Here is an 18925-nt window from a genome sequence, read left to right on the forward strand (position 1 = left end):
TCACAACAACCCTGCTGGGTGGGCTATTAATATCATCTCTGCTCTGCATCTGGGCGGGCTGAGTTTGAGAGACTGTCAGTTTATGTCTGAGGTGAGATTTGAACCAGGGACTTCCTACTTCACAATTCCTCCTTTTAACCGCTCTGCACGCAGCGCAGGGAAACGGGAATCTCTGCAAGGTTCCCGCCTGATTCCAGACGAAGGGGCCTAGAGCCCCGGGTCCCTCTGCGTATGCTCAGAGGCACGCTCGTTCTTCCTTTCCCCACATCTGCCCCTCCTTCCTTCTTCGGGCCGAGCGCCGGCATTTGGCGAACCCCAAGCCTCGTTCCGGCCTCCAGCTGCAGGGCCTGCCCGACCAAGGCGGGCGAGCGGCAAATCTGGGCACGCAGCGCCCCTTCCCTGGCGCGGCGGCGAGCTCAATGGAGCCGCTGTGCTCCCGGCGAGCGAGGGGAGGCGGCGGCGGCGGCCCATCTGGCGTCAGACAATCCGCCTCTTTTTCTCCGCCCGCCGTCCTTGCGGACGGGGCCGCCGCCGCCGCGCGTCCAGCCCCCTTTCGGTGCCAGGCGGAGGCAGGCTGGCCGTCCCGTTCCTGGCTCGGCAGCGCCGCCTCCTTTTCTCCCGGGCAACCAATGAAGGCGGCTTAGGGCGGCGGCAGGAACGGGAGGGGGGATCCGTCTTCCTCGCCCTCCCTCCTCCTTCGCAGGAGCTGGCTCTCTCGCTTCGCTGCTGCTCGCGCTCCGTCTCTGCTTAGCCGTCGGCCCGGCTGCGGGAGCGGGAAGCCGACGCCGCCAGTGCCGCAGCCAGCCAGCCGGCGGGATCATGCGTTAAGGCGCACGACCAGGGGGCACTGCGGCCGCGCCGGGAAGATGAACTACCTGGTAAGTGGGCGCCGTCGGGAGAGGCCGAGCGAGCCCTCAAGTCTGCCAGAGGGAGAGGAGAGACCCGGGGAGGGAAGGAGGCTGGGCGGCGGGAGGGTGGGGGACCGACGGCTGACTTTCTCCGCCTGGGAGCAGGAGGCTGAGAGAGAGCCCCCTACTCGGAAAGCCACTTGGAGGCGAGACTTGGCCGCGTCCGTGGTCGGCTGGGGGGACGCGCTTCCGACTCGAGCGCCGGGCTTTCGGCTGGCCGGCCCCTGTGGGAAGCGAGGCTCGGCTTGCGGCGGCCCCGGGACGGACGTGCCTTCCCGCCGGGGCTGCAGCCGGGAGCGCCCTGACGTGGCCGCCGAGCCCCGGCGCAGAAGCGCCTCTCCAGGCAACAGGCGGAGCGGGAGGAGCAGGAGGGCGCGGGCTGCCCCCTTTCCCTTCCCGCTTTTGGGGAGGGGGCGAGAGAGAAAGAAAAGGCGGGAGTCCTGGGGGGGGGGGGTGTCGATGCTGCCCAACCCCCATGTTAGGAACCCGACCGGACACGAGAGGGCACTTCCCCCTGTCCGGGAAAACCAAAGCCTGTTCTTGCCCCGCTCCCAAGGTCGGGGTCGGGATCAAGAAGGAAAGAGCAACATCTTTAGTGTCCCCCCTCTTCTTCCCGGGGAAGTGAGGTGGGCGGGACGTTGCGGGGCCGTGGGCTCGGGGAGAGTAGCTTGCCCGAAGCCAGCCTCCCCCTTTCCGCCTTGGGCCTGCTGCGGCAGGTTTTCCGGTGGCCGGTGGGAACCGAGGATGACTTTGGACGGGGGTCTAGTTTGAGGCTAAAACTGAGCGCGGCTTCTCCCGGCTGAAGGGGACGCAGCGACGAAGAGCTGTGTGGCACCCGAAAGGCTGAAAATATCCCACCCCCAGCCTCTTCAGGGCTGCACCACGGACATGGCAAGGTTCCACTCTGCAGTGTATATTGACCCCCAGATAATAACTATTCCCGGGGCCCCTTCATTTGCTTACCCCAAGTGTGCAATGAATGGAAGGTAACCCCCCACTCCTGAGCACCCCAAGAGCGGCAGAGCGGTTCTAGAGCCAAGCCCCATGAAATTTGTGTTGTGGCAAATGCTGTTTAGGCCTGGCCTTGGGACAGGTAGGGTATTAGTGTACGCTGGCACCCCCAAAATGTCCCTGAATCCCATTGGTCTGCATCCAATCCAGCATTTTGGGAAAAGTGGATTATTATTATTTAGAGAGAGTTGCAGTGATAACTGAAAGTAAATCTTGCTAGTTTCAAGGTGAGAGCTGGATAAACTTAGGAAGTGTGTGAAGCATGTATTTGTGGACTCTCCCTCCCCCAATGATTCTGCATGTTTCCCCCTTCCCTTTTATCCTCACAACAACCCTGTGAGGTAGATTAAGTTGAAAGATAGGGACTGCCCCAAGGTCAGATAATGAACCTCATGGCAGTGTAGGGATTTGAACTGAGATCTTTACAGTCCTAGCTAAATACTCTTAAGTACTACACCATGTTGGCTCCTTTGTCTTTGGGCATTATGATTCCCCAACTCCCTGACCTATACATGTAGACATATCTGTCAATTGAGGGTAATGTTTCAGGCATCCAGTGAAAGAGACTATTTCCTGGGGAAGCCTTAATTATGCTGCAGTGCTAAACATGCTTACTAGGGAATAAACCCCATTAAAACACATGTAGGATAGTATCGTTAGTCTTGAAAGTGTGCAGTTGTGTGTGTGCTGAATTTTTGCTTTAATACTCAAATGTGGTGAACCCTCCTGGAATTTACCATAACAGGTCAGGTGGGGTGAAATGGCTCCTGAATAACATTTCCTGATGAGTGTTTTTTTGCTGTTGCTCAGAATCTGAGGTGTGTGTGTTCCCCCTTCTCCCTACTCACATTGGTCATTTGTGGCCTTCAGTTTTATTTTGCCATCCTCTGTAGAGCCTAGTTTGACTTGCTTTCTTGGCCCATCTCGCTGTGCAGGCACTTGCACTTGTTCTTTTGTTGGAATGCCAAGAGACTGCAGACTGGTGTGGGGTGAAAAGAGGTGATGGAGAGATGCCGGCTTCCCCTAGCCTGGTGCCTTCTAGATGTTTTGGACTACAACTCCCATCAGCCCCAGCATGGTCAGCCCCAGCATGGTCAGGGATGATGGGAGTCCAGCAACCTCTGGCGGTCTACAGTTTGCCCACAGCCAGCCCCAATGGGAAAGATAGAAATGTGTGTAGAAACCTCCCACTGAACTAAATGAGATTTTGAAGTGCTTAAGTTCAGCTGCTTTGTTTATATGTTCTGACATCAGAGATGCCTGCAATGTTTTGTTCATGAATAAGAAGAGAGAAATCCTGTTCAAATGAGCCGTGATAATTGGCAATGCCAGGAAACAGCTCTGTTATGACAGATTTCACTAGAGCCAAATCCTGGCGCTGGTCTATGGCCGCTCGAATGCTACGGGGTGTAAAATTTCACAGTCCCTGATCTGTAGTAGGTTCACAGCCTGTATACTCTGGAGCAATCCCTACTGTGCTCATCCGGGTGTGTATTCTGGTACACATATGAGGCTTTCATTCGCCCTCTTCCTTGCTGGAACTCCTGGTTATCTATATTTGGTGGGTGTCCAGACCTCCCGGCTGTTGTGCAAGATTTGCTGGAGGGGACAAATGCTGTGATTTGTGCATTTGAAAAGCTCTGTCTTATGGAGGCAGCCAGTTGGAGGTGGGAAGGGCTCCCCATGAGCCATGCATGTTTACATCTCTCTGCCTCTTGTGCCAGTTGTTGGTCCTGGCAAGGATTACACCCAAGGAGTCCCATGGCTGGCTGTTTCATCTCCATCTCTGGGAGCCTTTGATCCCACAAAGTAATAGAAATGGAGTGTGACTTTGCTCCAAGCAGAGCCTGATGGAGCCAGACCATGGGAATGCTTGAGGCCTGGTTAGTTGGCAGAACAGAAGAAAGTTATGCCTGGTCAGAATGGAAACTTGGCGAGGCCTGAAATTAGGTGGTCAGCAGGAGGAAGCACAACTGCTGAAAATGTGTGCCTGTGTTTGATGCCCTGTGGCCAAACCGTCCCTGAAATCATTTCTGTAGTTTTCTGTGTGATTCAAAGCTTTGCTTGTTCTCTCTCTCTCTCTCTCTCTCTCTCTCTCTCTCTCTCTCTGTCATTCACACACACACACACACACACACACACCCCACCTGGATATACAAAATCCTCCTACCTGTTTGATTCTTGTCACTAACTGGGACTGATGGGACTTGTAGTCCAGAACATCTGGATGTCACCAATTTGGCAAAGGCTGCTGTATGAGCAGCAGGCTGTGGACTGTGAGCTCTGCTTCTGGTGTCAGAGGCAGTGATGCTTCTGAATACCAGTTACTGGGAATCACAAGTGGGGAGAGCTCTGTGGCACTCAGCTCCTCCTTGTGGGTTTCCCATTGGGGGCATCCAGTTGGCCACTATGAGAACAGGATGATGGACCAAACAGGTTTTTGGCCTGATCCAGCAGCCAAGCTCTTCTTAGGTTGTCATGAAGACTGCCTTCTGGCTGCTTAGGGGTCCTTGTGAAATGAGTTTCAGGCTTGCCAATAACTCCCTTTTTGTTACCTGGAAGGCCTAGGAGTTCTCTGGTGGATACATCTTCCAGGTGCCGTTCTATAATCCTGAATGTGGTTGCCAGTATTCTCTGCTGAGTGCTCTGGATGGGGAGGGAATATTTGATGTCTCTGCTTCCCCCATCCCCATTTGTCCCACTTGCCCTTCCCCATCTGTTGTGCTGACCCACAAGGCTAGAAGAGTCCTTTACACCCAGATACAGAGTCTGGGTCTTTGTTCCGTGTTTTCTGGCTTGGAAGTTGAATTCCTGAGTGGATGCCTGTGTCAGGAAAAGGCAGCTGGCCTTACCTTTGGTGAAGTGTAACCTGATGATGCCTGTGGGACAAGTGTGTGTGTGAGAGAGAGAAAGATGGTGATTATGGGGTGTCTTTGCAACTCCCCCCGCATCTGTGTGTCAGTCTGAACAGCCACCTTAAAAGACTGTAGTGCCCTCCCACTTGGACTCCTTTGTAGTGACTGGAAGGGACCCTGAAATAATTTGTCATAGGGGATTCCCCTGTCTTGCTGTCTCCTGACTTTTGCACCGTTTCCATCCTTCAGTCTGCATTATTCACAACCTTATCCTTGCCTACTAGGAGTAGAGGCAGTATAACTCTGAATATTGGTTGCTGAAGAGAGTGCTGCTGCTTTTGGGTCCTGCTTTTGGCTTTCCCATAATGGGCACCTGGTTGGCCACTGTGAGAACAGGATCCAGGGCTAGATGGACTTTGAGTCTGACCCAGCAGGCCTCTTCTCAACAGCCTTCAGAGGTAGGACACACTGTCGCTCCATTTTGTTACTTCAAAATGTTTTTGCCTTGTCTAAAGGAGTCCCTCTGACACTCCAAAGGCTTGGGCAGGATTGTCAGCTTGGAGACAGGGTCCTTTAAGAGAGAGAAGGGGGGGGGCACTTCCTGCTGTCTAATGGATGTCATAAGGGCTATCTTGATGGGATCACTCCAAGACCCTAGCGTTCTTGTCTCTGAGGCCAGCCAGCCGGCAGCAGATGCCTCTGGAAAGTTCATGGCCATGCCTTGCTGTTAAAAGCTCTAGCACATCTGATATTACAGTGGTACCTTGGGTTAAGAACTTAATTCGTTCCGGAGGTCCGTTCTTAACCCGAGGTACCACTTTAGCTAATAGGGCCTCTCGCTGCTGCTGTGCCACTGGTGCACGATTTCTGTTCTCATCCTGAACCCGAGGTACTATTTCTGGGTTAGCGGAGTCTGTAACCTGAAGCGTCTGTAACCCAAGGTACCACTGTACGTGCCTGGTTGGGTAGGTCACTGCTTGGGATTGGAGGGTGATGAAGCTGAGATTTGGGCTCCAAACTTCAGCAACACTTCAGTGGCTTGAGGCTCCATGTAAATGGGGAGTTGCCTGTACTTGATAGAAGGTGCTCCTGTGCAGGAGGAGTAAAGAGCATTTCCCTTGCTACAGAATCCTTGTGCTGGGAGGGGTTTGGGCTGTGGGGGCTTCCACGTCTGGAGGACCACATGTTTGCAGACTCCATGGAATTAAGTACAGAGGAGGAGCCTGGCCAGCTGTGTGTGTGTGTGTCCATAGCCCCCCCCCCCCCGCCAGCCATCCTTATGGACTCCTTTGCCATTGGCTCTCCTGTCTCCCCTCCCCTCTCTTGGCACCAGCAGGCTGCGCTGGGTGAGTAATTGACTGGGCAGAGCTTGCCTTCTGGCAGCTGAACTCTCTCTGTGTGTGGCAGCTGCTGAACCCTGAGTTAATGATTCACCAACAAGTTGGAGGCAGTAAACTCCACTGACCAGGCTGGTGGTGGCTTGGGTTGGGAGGTACCCTCTACCTTTCTGCGAGCACTAGGGTCGAAGAGGGATCCGTGTCAGGAAGCACCTGTCTGGCATGGGCCAAATGTTGCCCTGTGTGCAGAGAGAACTTGCTGGTTCTCCTTCCCACCTCTGCTAGAGCATAATTTCTAAAGAAAAAAAGTAGGGCTTGAAATATCCGCATCCTCTTAAGCAGCAACGACTCCCACATCCTAAACAAGGAGGTGTGGGGTTGCTGGCTGCAGTCAGTGGTGAAGAATGGGTGTGCACTCTGCACATGCCCTAGGGTACACTTCTTTATTGCTGCTTTGCATGCTAGGCAATGAAAACAAGCCTGGTGGGCAGCTCAAGGGAGGCTCCCCCCCCCCCACTGCACTGGGGGATGGGTGGGGGCTAGACTTGCACCCTTTTCCCTCTCAAAGGAGACTTTCTGCATCTGGCAAACATTTTTTAGGGAGGGGAGTTGCACAGGTTCAGAGACCTGCCTAACTAGCTTGACTGGAAGTGGCTTTGGGACAGAATAAAAATGGGTGCACGCTAGTCTTCCACAGCCTGGCACCCTCTGGATATTTTGGACTACAAATCCCATTAGGCTGTGCTTACTGGAGCTGATGGGAGTTGTAGTCTGAAGTATCCAGAGGACACCAGGTTGAAGATGGCTGAGATACACCGAGGGCAACAATGCCTCTCTCCAAACATTTTGAACCCCATTAGTAAGAACGCCTCCAACCAGTGATGTGGCATGGAAAATTTCCCAATGCTTTTATCTTTTATAATTTTCCATTGGCAAATACAGTATTAGGCCAGCTTGGCTGTTTTAAAGTTTTCAGCTTTGTTCAGCTAAATACAAGTAAGATAAACCTGGCAAATTAAACCAATCCCTTTGACATTGGAAAAGTATCTAATGCAAATAGAACATTTTCTGCTTAACGTTAGCCTGACTTGCAAAGGAACATTTCCCAATTCCAAATTTTCTGGAAAGCCCACCTCACTCCAACCCCCAGTGGCTTTTTCCTTCTACTGTCTGCAGATGCAAGATGCTTATGATGCAAGGACCCTAAAGGAGCCTGTTTTGGGCCAAGTGGTGGCCACTTTTGTTGCTTGAGTTGTTGTGGTTTTGCTGCTTGAGTTGTTGTGGGGCTCTCTGAAGGGGTGCACTGGGATTGGGAATCCCCACTTTTGCAAAGGAGGGTGCTGTGCAGAAGATTCACGGAAGCATCAAGAGAGGTTGTGGACATAACTCCTCCAAATTCCTGCCTCCCCACATTTTTCTGGCCCTTAATATGGATTTTTATCAGGTCCTCTCCTTTTCGGAATATCCCTGGGATAAGAAAATCCAGACTGAGGTAGAGGGAAGACAGCGACTTGAAGGAGAACAGTCATATGGACGATGGAGAATTTCTGGAGCTCGCTGTCCGCTTGGAACAACAATATGGGTGAACCCACAAAATTGCAGGGGTCAGACCAGATGACCCTTTGGTGCCCTTCCAACTCTACCATTTATGATTCTGTCATTTCTGAGCATTCAGGGCTGCAAATTTCACTGGAGTCCTCTTGCTCCTTCTGTCTCCCTGCCCCACTTCCCCAAAATGCTTTGCTCTTCTGCCCGTTGATTGTATAAATGCTAAGTCAGGGAAGGTGTGAAGCAATGGCAGAATTGGGGCAGGGGAGGGGAGTTGACGGAGGGAGGAAGCAGTGCCTGAGGCTCACCAGGGACTGATGTCTGCGGCTGGTGCCTGAAGTTTTCATGACTACAGGCACAAAACACACAAGAAAAGTCTGTGTCAGTCTCCCAAGCAAGTCTTGACAGGAAGAGAGCAGCAGCAGCAGGCGCTGGTTATAGATGGCGGTCATGTGCAGTACAGGGCTGACTTGACCCCCATGCAAAGTACTACACGCACCGAGTGCCCTTGACCAAACCAGCAGGGGCCTCTCTATGGTCTTATTAGCCGGCATTGCATGGAGTCCTGGCAATTGCAGGCCAAGCTGGTAGCTGAGCCCTTGCTTGGAACAGACGTAGTTTCAGCGTGCAGATGCCGCGGGCGCCCCGTCAGGGAGGGAGACCCATGCAGTGTTGCAGAACACCCTGGGCAGAATGTGTTCAGGCTGTGCGCCACTGAGCACAGTTGGAAGGCCGCGTCCTGGCATTCTCTGTGACCTCTTGGTGAATCACGGAGTGCAGGACTCTTGAAGTCACAGACACCTAGTGAAGCTGAATGTTGGGAGATTCAGGACAGATAAATGGAAGCACTTCTTATTGCAGCACCTGTTAAACTATGGAACTCGCTGCAGGAGGCGGTGGTGGCCACTCACCTGGATGGCTTTAAAAGAGGATAAGAAAAACTCATGGAGGAGAAGGCTATCAATTGCTACTAGCAATGATGGCTATGCTTTGCCTCCACAGCTGGAGACCACAATGCTTCTGAATACGAGTTGCTGGAAATCACAGGATGGGAGAAGGCTCTTGTGATCAGGTCCTGCTTGTTGGTTCCCCATTAGGGCATCTGGTTGGCTACTGTGAGGACCGGATGCTGGCCTAGATGGGCCACTGGCCTGATCCAGAAGGCTGTCTTTGTGTTCAGCTCTCTGGTTGCATAGGGCAGGTGAAACATTATGGTTCATTGCTGCCAAATGTTTCCTTGGGGATGCTGTGAGAGTGGCCTGCCACCATCAGAGAGAGGAGCTGTTTGGGTCTGGCAAGCAGCATGGACCCAGCTGACTCCCACCCGCTTTCCTCTGGGGATCTGCTGCCCTCCCTTCCCCAAGCAGGAGCAGAATGAGTGCAGGCATGCCGCCCGGTGCAGTATTGCTAGCCTCCAGCTACAGGCTGGGCCTCAGGAATGGCTTACACAGCACGGCAGTCGTGTTTGGACAGGGTGTTGGGAAGTGAGCGGAGGAGGTTTTGATCAGCTGCCTTCCCCGGCAGCTTTCCCAGCACAGCGTCAGGCTCAGAATGGCCTTTGGAGCAAATGGTCACTTCTGGAATCGGGGCACGGCGGCCTATCAAGGGTCTGCAGCCTTCAAGCAAGCTTCATGTGGGAAGGGATGTGTGTTTGTGTGCTTGCTGTGTAAAAGGAGAGCAAGAGGGCGACCACAAGAGCCACAGTATATTTTTGTGCAGCCGCCACGTTTGCTGCTGCAGCACTAATGTTGCAGTGGTTACTCCTGTCCGAAGCATCTGGGGCCCTCTAGATGCTCTGGTCTCTCTCTCTCTCTCTTTTTTAAATGATATTTATTACTTTCCAACAAATTGAACATACTGAGAGAATGGCTGCTACTTGAAGATACTGATGTGTTGGACCTAGAAGGTTTTAACAACATATTTGGTTGGCATGCATATCTGTGGTATGATAAGGTGAAAGCACATAAAGCGTTTAAAAATCATACTGTTAGAAAAGCATTGTTTAATGTATGGATAAGATATAAAGATTTGTTAAAAAAGAAAACCCCAAGATGGTTGTCACCAATGGAAGCGAAGGCACAGAAAAAACTCAATATGGAGGCCAAATGGCTGAAATATTGGGAAATTCTGGAACAAGAGGGAGACAGACTAAAATTGCAGAGCTTTGAAAAATTGAAAAATAAAGTGCGAGATAGATGCTCTGGTCTCAAGTTTTTATCAGTCCTAGCCAGCACAGCCTCTACAGCATGTGCCTCATTCTTTGTTGAGGGATGCACCTCTGTCCATTGTTCCTTATGTAGAGTGTAAAGTGGTTCTGAGCGGATCTCTATCTCTACCCCTCTGTCAATTCAATCCTGTCAAAGTCCTTTCCCATTGCTATTCTTTCACTGCTCCTTTCCACAAGTCTTGCACTCCTCTGTGTTACCAGTCTGTTTCCAGGCTTAATTCAAAGTGCTGGTTTTATACATTCAAAGCTATAAGCCCTCTGGGTCTAAAAGCAGCCGCCAGTGGCCCTCCAGATGTTGCTTGGACTCCCAGCTTCCATCAGCCCCAGAGACGATGGGCATTTTGCACTAGCAACATCTGGAGGGCTCCAGATTTGCCTCCTTTATAGGAACCTGCCCGGTCTCTACGATCCGCTTCTAAGGCCCTTCTCTGGACCCCACCCCCACCTCACTGGCTGAATAGTTGGTAGGTGCAAAAGGCAGGGCCTTTGGGTGGTGGCACCTGGAACTTGGAAAAACAAGGCCAGGCTGTTTCTGTTGCATTAGATGCTTTCAGTGGTTTTTACTGCTCTTTTGCTGTATATTTATTTATTTATTCATTCTGCTTTTTAAAAACCTGCTTTGATTTACCTTTCTTTTCAGTAGAAAAGTGGGGTGTAAATATTGGAAATAAGAATGGACATCTAAGCTTCTGGTCCTTAGTGTTCTTATAGCTCTCGGTTCCTGTACTTCTGAGTGTATGTCTTGCTGCACATCGTCATCTAGTTCATATGATGCTGGCATTAAAGCCTTAACACGGCTGCTTTCTGTGTGCACGAGGCATTGTCTTGCAAGCATGGCACATACTTGAGCCATGGATTCTGTCCCGGCGCGCGAAGACTGCTGGTGTCAAAACCGGTGACCCAGTTTAAACATGATGCCAGCCGAGAGTAACCCAGCACATGTATATATAGTTTACACTCCCAGCATTGCCTTCACATAGGGCCTAGCCTGAGTAAAAAGCCATTTCCAAATCGTGTGGGAGTGAGAAGTTAATTTCATTTTGCACCCTGGGTAGGAGCACTGCTTTTTGGCAGTAGATTCAAGAAAGACGGCCGTCTTCATTTGATCCCACACAGCCCTATCCCAGTTCTAGGTTGATATGAGAGGGAGGGGAATTCTTCTGAATATTCTTCTTGGTGGCATTGCCTGGTCCTGCAGTTACTGTAGGGCAGCCTTTGCAAACCTGGTGTCCTCCAGATGTTTTGGAACGCAGCTCCAGCCAGCTCCGACTGGGCCCTTTGGGAGTTGTAGCACCAGCCTGATGGGAGTTGTAGTGCTGACCCAGCAAGAGCTGTTCTCCAAAACATCTGGCGGGCATCAGGTTGGTGAAGGCTGCACCAGACCCAGGTTCTTCTCCTTCCCACCTCCCTCTGTCTGATTTCTCTGGGAGGTGAGGGAATGCCCTGGTTTGCTGGCTCATTTTCTGGGTCACTGAGGCAAGTGGGAGGGAGGTCTCTGCTTCAGGCTGCTTCCTGACTTCATTGTCAAGCGCTTGCCAAAACAGTTCACACCAATTGTTGGGCTCATCACATGGGAGAGAAGAGGAAATGAGTGGTCTTTCCTAGTTTTGGAGAAGAACCCAACTACCTTTGTGCAGCTGGCTATGCTGGACCTATAGATGCAGGGGAAGGAGGGGGCAGAGTTCTGAGGTGGGAAAATGGACTGGGCCACTTCAGATATCCTGAACAGAATGACCATTTTGAATGCTCTCCCATGCCTAAAAAATAAGAAGCAAAAAATGCCTTGCATATACAGTATAGCATCAGTACTGCACCAAAGGGACGACAGAACCTTTCTCTGTGGTATGCTATCCCTCCCCCTTTTGCAGAGGAACATTTTTTTACCACCCCTAACCTGTGTTTTTTGTCCTCTCAGCTTCTGCTGTTTGCATAGAGACCAGGGCTTTTTGCTTCTCTGGAATAAAGGCAGCCTGGGCAGAGATTTACTGGGATTCAGGAGGGTTGCCATAGAACTGGGCTTGGGGAATCTGCCTTGGACACCTTGTGTGTTTTGGGAGGCAAACTGCTATCTCAAAAGCCTCATTTTGCTGTCAGTAAAAGAGAAACTTCCCGGGATGTTGTGGGCTGAGAACTCAATGGGCCATTGCAAAAAGCAGTGGGATCTCCAAAATGAAGGAAGCCAAGTGCATTCTGGGAGAATCTCTGGCCAGGACATGCTTCATTTTATCAGAAGGACTCACAAGAAAGTCTTCTTCTACACTGGATTTAAACTTGGCCTTGAAATTCACAGTGGATTTTTTTAAAAGGAATAATGTTGAGGATCTTGTTTTAATTAAAAACAAAGCAAGAATAGCACAGCAGTGCTGTAGGATTGGTGAGCCCTGGCACACACAAGCAGCTGACAGGCACACGACAACAGAGTTGCTATTGTCTGAGCGAGGCCCTAATGATTTGTTGGTTTTCGTAAATGAGCATTTTGGAGAGCAGAATGCAAGCCGCAGCTCCAGGCCACAAGCTTGTCCGCAAAGCGAGTGCACCATCCTCCCTGAGGGAAGCATGGAAATCAGTTTAGACAATTAGCAGTGCTTTGGTGGCTAGTGGCCAATTTTCCACCACTCTAGAGCTGAGGATGGGGACGGATCTGTGTGCATGGGTAGAGTGGGGGAAGCAGCAATGTTTTATACAGGGGCTGTAGAGCTGGGGTCTCCAACATAAGCTGCGGATGGGAGTCATGGTGCCCTCAGAGACCCACCCTGGTGCCTGCAAAGGTCCCCTACCTAAAACTGAAGGCAACTAAGACCCAGGGGCCGGATTTGGCCCAATCACCTTCTAAATCCAGCCCACGGAAGGTCTGGGAATCGGTGTTTTTACATGAGTAGAATGTTTCCTTTTATTTAAAATGCATCTCTGGGTTATTGTGGGGCCTGCCTGGTGTTTATACATAAGTAGAATGTGTGCTTTTATTTAAAATGCATTTTTGGGTTATTTGTGGGGCATAGGAATTCGTTCGGTTTTTTTCTTCAAAATATAGTCCGGCCCCCCACAAGGTCTGAGGGACAGTGGACCGGCCTCCTGCTGAAAAAGTTATTGTTATTGTTTCCATTTGTTACTCTGTTATGTATTTTTGTGTTTTTTAATATTGTAAACCACTATGTGATCCTTGGATGAAGGGTGGTATAGAAATATAATAATAATAATAATAATAATAATCATAATAATAATAATGGCCTGCTTTTTTTTGTCTGTACTGTACTGTATTTTATTTGTATGGGGGTACTGTGGCAGTTTTGCCTGCTCTTTTGGTGCGGGTGGGAAGAGTCTGAGCATTGCCCATTTTTCTTTTGTGAAATGATTGTTTTCCATTTTTAATGGTGCCCATGGGTTTCTTTATTGCTCCAGATATGCCCCCAGGTCCAAAAAGGTTGGGAATCCCTGGTTTAGTAGAGCATTCTGCTAATGACATGAACAACCTAGTTGCCCTTGCAGTGGAATGCAGGACTTTAAGGAGACTTCATTCACTCATTTTCCCTCCTAGATTCCTGTCTCCATCTTAGTCAAGGAATTAGCTAATGCACCATGGCTAACTGGATGGAGGTGTGTGTGTGTTAGAAACCCATTGACAATTGGGTGTATGTGTGCATAGATTTTGGCAAGAATGGTAGGGTGTCTTTGGCTAGACCCCAGATAAATTCCTCCATGTGCTGCTCTTCCACAACGAGGCTATTGAAGTAGGCATTGATTAGGTTTGATATTAAATTTGTGTGTCTTTTGGGGGGGTGCTTATTGTGGCTTGTGTTGTGCTTGGCAGACTCCTGGGTTTGTGGAGAAGCCATAACAGGAGTGCCAGCAACATGAACTTTGGGACTGCTGGGAACAGGCTTCCATATTTGAGAGCTGGAGCCCTGCATCAGCTTTGTGTACATATGAAATTCTCTCAGTGAGTCAGAGCCATCTTATCAATGGCCCACCTGGCCTACTATTGCGGAGGGAACAGAAGTATCCAACGACTTAGGCTGAGGTTCATCTCTCCCTGGAGATGCTTGGGGTTGTACCTGGGACCTTGGAGCTCATGGTCCACCACTGCACACACACCTCAGCATGAAACACATGCATGTGCCTTACCCAAAGCCTGGCTGTTGCTGCATTTCCGTGGCATCTTCCTAACAGTACACCAGAGGTTTACAGCCCCAAACTTTACATCACCCTTCCTCAAATTGGTGCCCTCCAAATGTTTTTGACTGCAACTCGCATCATTCCCAGCCAGCATGTCAGTCAGTTTTGAGGATTCTTGTGCAATATTCACGGGTATTTCGACATCTCCCTCCCTCCCTCTCCCTGTAGGGCCTTGTCCCTTGTATGGCTGGCTTCCTGGGATGATCCCATTGCAGCGACGCATGCACAAAACCACTCATTGTTGCACAGGTTCCCCTTGCAAGCTGGTGGGTGGATTGACTGCACCGCTGTCCGTGAGCAGGATTTGACAGGGGCTGAGTAACCACAGCTCTGTTCTGGCTTGCTGAGGAATGTGTGGTTGCGGGAGACAAAAGCAGCCTGTGGATCCTACAGGAGGGCTGTTTTGACTTGGCTGCTCTGCTCAGATTTTGCATAGTGTTCTTTAAACTTCTGAGTCACACCTTTTTTTGTTTTCTGCGACTGGAGGCGCACACCTCAGTCTCCCATGCCCAGCAAAGAGCTCCTCTGGGTAGTGCCTCCTCCCCACTTCTTGGTGAGTCAATCTTCTGGGTGTGTTACCTGATTGTAAGGTGCTCAAAAATGCCTCTGAGTCTGAGAGTGTTCTGCTGGGTGCCTGCGTCCAATCCCAGAGGATGCAAATGCACTGGGAAGTTACTTACCAGCAGCGACTCATCTGGAGGGATGCTTGGGGAAGGGCTCCAGCTCACTAGCAGCTGAGCACCTGCTGTGCACCCAGAAGGTTCCATCTAGGAAGAGCAGCGTCTTGGCTTGGGATAGACCACTCTTTATGCCATTGCTCAACATCCTTTGAAGATGAGCACTCCGGGCAATTTGTGGTTTGAGATTGGCTTCTGAAGTTTTCAAGGCTGATAAGGAATTTGAATCTGGCCCTCCTGTTCTCAAGTCCACCCATTTCTATCTCCTGCCCCACGTGGACTCCCATTCCAGAATCCTTGGATTGCCTAGAAGCTGAGCTTAGTGAGCAGCTCAGTAAGAGTGCTATAGAAGTGCAGCAAATAAATCAAGTGTGTCTAAAGTGGCGTCACAGGTGTGCATTTCACTGGGGGGAGCGCAGAGTTCCTGCAGCCAGTTCAAGGCCTTGTAGATTCACCTATACCTACTGCCAGTGGTTCTCCAGGGTTTCAGAAAGAGTCTTTCTCAGCTCTGCCTCGGAATTGAACCTGGGACCTTCTGTGCAAGGCAGATACTCTCCCAGTGGACTAAGGCCGTCCACTGTAAATGGTTAAACAAATACCCATCTACTTGGCATACTCCTGTGATCTGCCAGTAGAACCCAGACTTCTTTTGGCACACTCCTTTGCTGGAATGCTTCCAAAATCTTCTGCAACTCCCAAGGGTGCTGTGGCAGATGATGGGTGTGTGGGTGTTCTTAACAGAGAGGTTGATTTAGAAAGAGTTCCCTGAAGCAGAAAAAAAGTTTGCAAACCTTGCCTTTTCCCATACCTTCCCTGCCTTTCCCCTCACTCTTGGTGCCCAGCTTGAAAAGGGTAAGATGTAGGTATAATAATAATAATAATAATAATAATAATAATAATAATTTATTATTTATACCCCGCCCATCTGGCTGGGCCTCCCCAGCCACTCTGGGCGGCTTCCATAGAAACCAAAAATACAGTAAAATATCACACGTTAAAAACTTCCCTGAACAGGGCTGCCTTAAGATGTCTTCTGAATGTCAGGTAGTTGTTTATCGCTTTGACATCTGCTGGAAGGGCGTTCCACAGGGCGGGCGCCACTACCGAGAAGGCCCTCTGCCTGTTTCCCTGTAGCTTTGCTTCTCGCAATGAGGGAACCGCCAGAAGGCCCTCGGCGCTGGACCTCAGTGTCCGGGCAGAACGATGGGGGTGGAGACGCTCCTTCAGGTATACTGGACCGAGGCCGTTTAGGGCTTTAAAGGTCAGCACCAACACTTTGAATTGTGCTCGGAAACGTACTGGGCGCCAATGTACGTCTTTCAAGACTGGTGTTATATGGTCTCGGCGGCCGCCCCCAGTCACCAGTCTAGCTGCCGCATTCTGGAGTAGTTGTAGTTTCCGAGTCACCTTCAAAGGTAGCCCCACATAGAGTGCATTGCAGTAGTCCAAGCAGGAGATAACCAGAGCATGCACCACTCTGGCGAGACAGTCCGCAGGCAGATAGGGTCTCAGCCTACGTACCAGATGGAGCTGGTAAACAGCTGCCCTGGACACAGATTTGACCTGTGCCTCCATGGACAGCTGTGAGTCCAAAATGACTCCCAGGCTGCGCACCTGGTCCTTCAGGGGCACAGTTACCCCATTCAGGACCAGGGAATCCTCCACACCTGCCTGCCTCCTGTCCCCCCAAAACAGTACTTCTGTCTTGTCAGGATTCAACCTCAATCTGTTAGCCGCCATCCATCCTCCAACCGCCTCCAGACACTCACACAGGACCTTCACCGCCTTCACTGGTTCTGATTTAAAAGAGAGGTAGAGCTGGGTATCATCTGCATACTGATGATCGTGGTGCAACTGTTGCCCGGTTGGCATCACAGGTCATGGCTTCAACCTGGTTGAGTTGCAAGCATCTCCTCCCAGGCAAGCTGTGCTGCTCGTCATCATGGGCTGAGCCCCCCCCCCAACTCCCTCCACACTCCTCGGGGGTTTATGAGGTCAAGGGATGGGAACTGGAGTGGGGCCAAGTGCAACAATGACTCCCTGAAGTGCTCGTATCAATATTTGCAGCTTTTATCTCTGATGTACCCGAGTGGGCGGATTCCACAGCTACACAGCGACTCAACAGTAGCCTTTGAATCACTGGTGCTAGAGTCAGTGAGCGGTTGTGGTTGGCACGCCTCTGAAATTCCCAGTCTGTGCCAACAGGATTGGCTGTTTTCAAATAGCTGCCCTGAGGGTGAAACAGTGTCCTCTGCCTCTACTTGGGCATTGAAAAGACCCTGGGTCACCAGTGGGTAGCCTGGGAGTCACAGGTGGCCCTCTGACTTCTTCACTGTGGCCTTCTCCAGGCCAGAATGAGAGAGAGAGGGAAGGAAGGAAGGAAGGAAGGAAGGAAGGAAGGAAGGAAGGAAGGAAGGAAGGAGAGAATGGGTAATGTGGGATGTGGGGGTGTGGGTGGGTGTGGGTGTGTGTGTGTTTGCTGTGATCTGTGGGTCTGTGTCCCATAGGATTGTGTTCCCATCCCATAACTCTGAAAAAGTGACCCCCACCTGCTGCCCAAGTTTCTGCTTCTCCAGTGTAAAGTTTCAGGGGGTGGGGGGTTGACTTGCAGGGGGAAAATGGAAGGAACCCAGCTTTAACCTTTCTGCTGCAAGATGCCCCCTTTCTTTGCTAGGGCTCTTGCCTAGCTGCAAACATGGGTCTGGATCACTATCTGAGAAATGAGTGGCTATAAAGGAGAGTTGCTGGGCAGGGAAGGGGTTAACCCACCCCATGACCTCTGCAAGTTTCACCCTGCTCTGGGTGCTGTTTGCACAGGAAAAGCTGTGCCTGATATTTCAAAACACAACAGTAGTGGCTAGGTATATGGTTGGGTTTCTTGCAAAATGCAAGGCTCCCTAAGCAAGCTCTGATATGCCTCCTTAGCTGAAGGACCATCTATCCTGGGACCTTGGATGAAATGATTTAAAAATGAAATGGCCTAGAAGTAGAGTTTTTCATAGAATTGTAGAGTTGGAAGGCACCCCAAGGGTCATCTAGTCCAACCCCTGCTGTGTGAAAATTCCAGCTAAAGCATCCATGACAGATGCCCACCCAACCTCTGCTTAAAAACCTCCAGTGGAGAGTCCACCACCTTCTGCTCCAGTGTCGAACAGCTCTTACTGTCAGAAAGTTCTTCCTGATATTTAGTTAGAATCTCCTTTTTTGTAATTTGAATCTATTGGTGCAGGTTTTAGGGTCTCTTCAGAAAGGTGTTTGGCATTACTGACAAACATCTTCATGGAGGATATCAACACACACACACACACACACACACACACAAACACATTTGGGAACATCTGCCTCACTAATTGGTCCAGATATCAATGCCTCCTGGGGCCCTCCATATGCTTTGGTCTACAACTCCCATCAGTCATAGCCAGCATGACATTTTGGTGCTGGGGTGACGGAAGTGTGGCTACTGTGCTGACTGGGGCTGATGGGAATTGTAGTCCAAAGGATCTGGAGGGCCCCAGGTTAGAGAAGTCCACTCTAGGGAGTGGCACATGCCTTCCCAGCTGCTGGAATAGCACTTTAAACTATAGAGACAGTGTGGTGTAGTGGTTACAGTGTTAGACCGGGAGACCAGGATTCAAATCTCCACCTGGTCATGAAGCTCACCGGGTCACATTGGACCAGTCACTGCCTTTCAGCCTAAGCTGTCTCATGTGATTGTTGTGGGAGTAAATGAGGAGGCAGGGAACCATCCACCCTGAACTCCTTGGACTAAAAGGTGGGATATAGATACTTGAATCTTGCTTGTGGGTTTCCCACAGGCATCTGGTTGGCCGCTGTGAGAACAGGATGCCAGACTAGATGGGCCATTGGCCTGATCCAGCAGGCTCTCCTTATTACCTCTGACATTAGAGATAGAACATAGCCAACATTTCCTCCACAAATCTGTGTAAAACCACCCAAGCTGGTGGCCGTTTTTGCATGAAGTAATGAGTTCATAGCATTTGGGACGTTTGAACTGGGGACTGCATGCTCCATAACTTATCCTCTTTAAGACTGTGCAAAACACCAGCTTTTCAATTGTTTGCCTTTGCAGAGCGACTGGCACACATTTATTTGGCTGCTCGTGTGGTACAGTGCTTTATTGTCTGCTGTATGCATACTTCTGTTTTGCAATGGCCTGCAGCCAAGACAA

At 50.6% G+C, this 18925-nt stretch overlaps 1 protein-coding gene across 1 annotated transcript in view; it reads left to right on the top strand.

The window, feature by feature from the left end:
• The first annotated feature begins 724 nt into the window (after positions 1-724).
• Positions 725-18925, top strand: part of BCAR1 (BCAR1 scaffold protein, Cas family member) — a 39293-nt gene continuing 21092 nt past the window's right edge. The window contains exon 1 of the mRNA XM_081017681.1: positions 725-878. Coding sequence (XP_080873807.1) covers positions 867-878 — 12 coding nt within the window. The 5' untranslated portion in view covers positions 725-866. The remainder of the gene's footprint in view (positions 879-18925) is intronic.

This window comes from Podarcis pityusensis (assembly GCF_964106645.2).
Source record: "Podarcis pityusensis genome assembly, chromosome: 8".
NCBI classification, from domain to species: Eukaryota; Metazoa; Chordata; class Lepidosauria; order Squamata; family Lacertidae; genus Podarcis; species Podarcis pityusensis.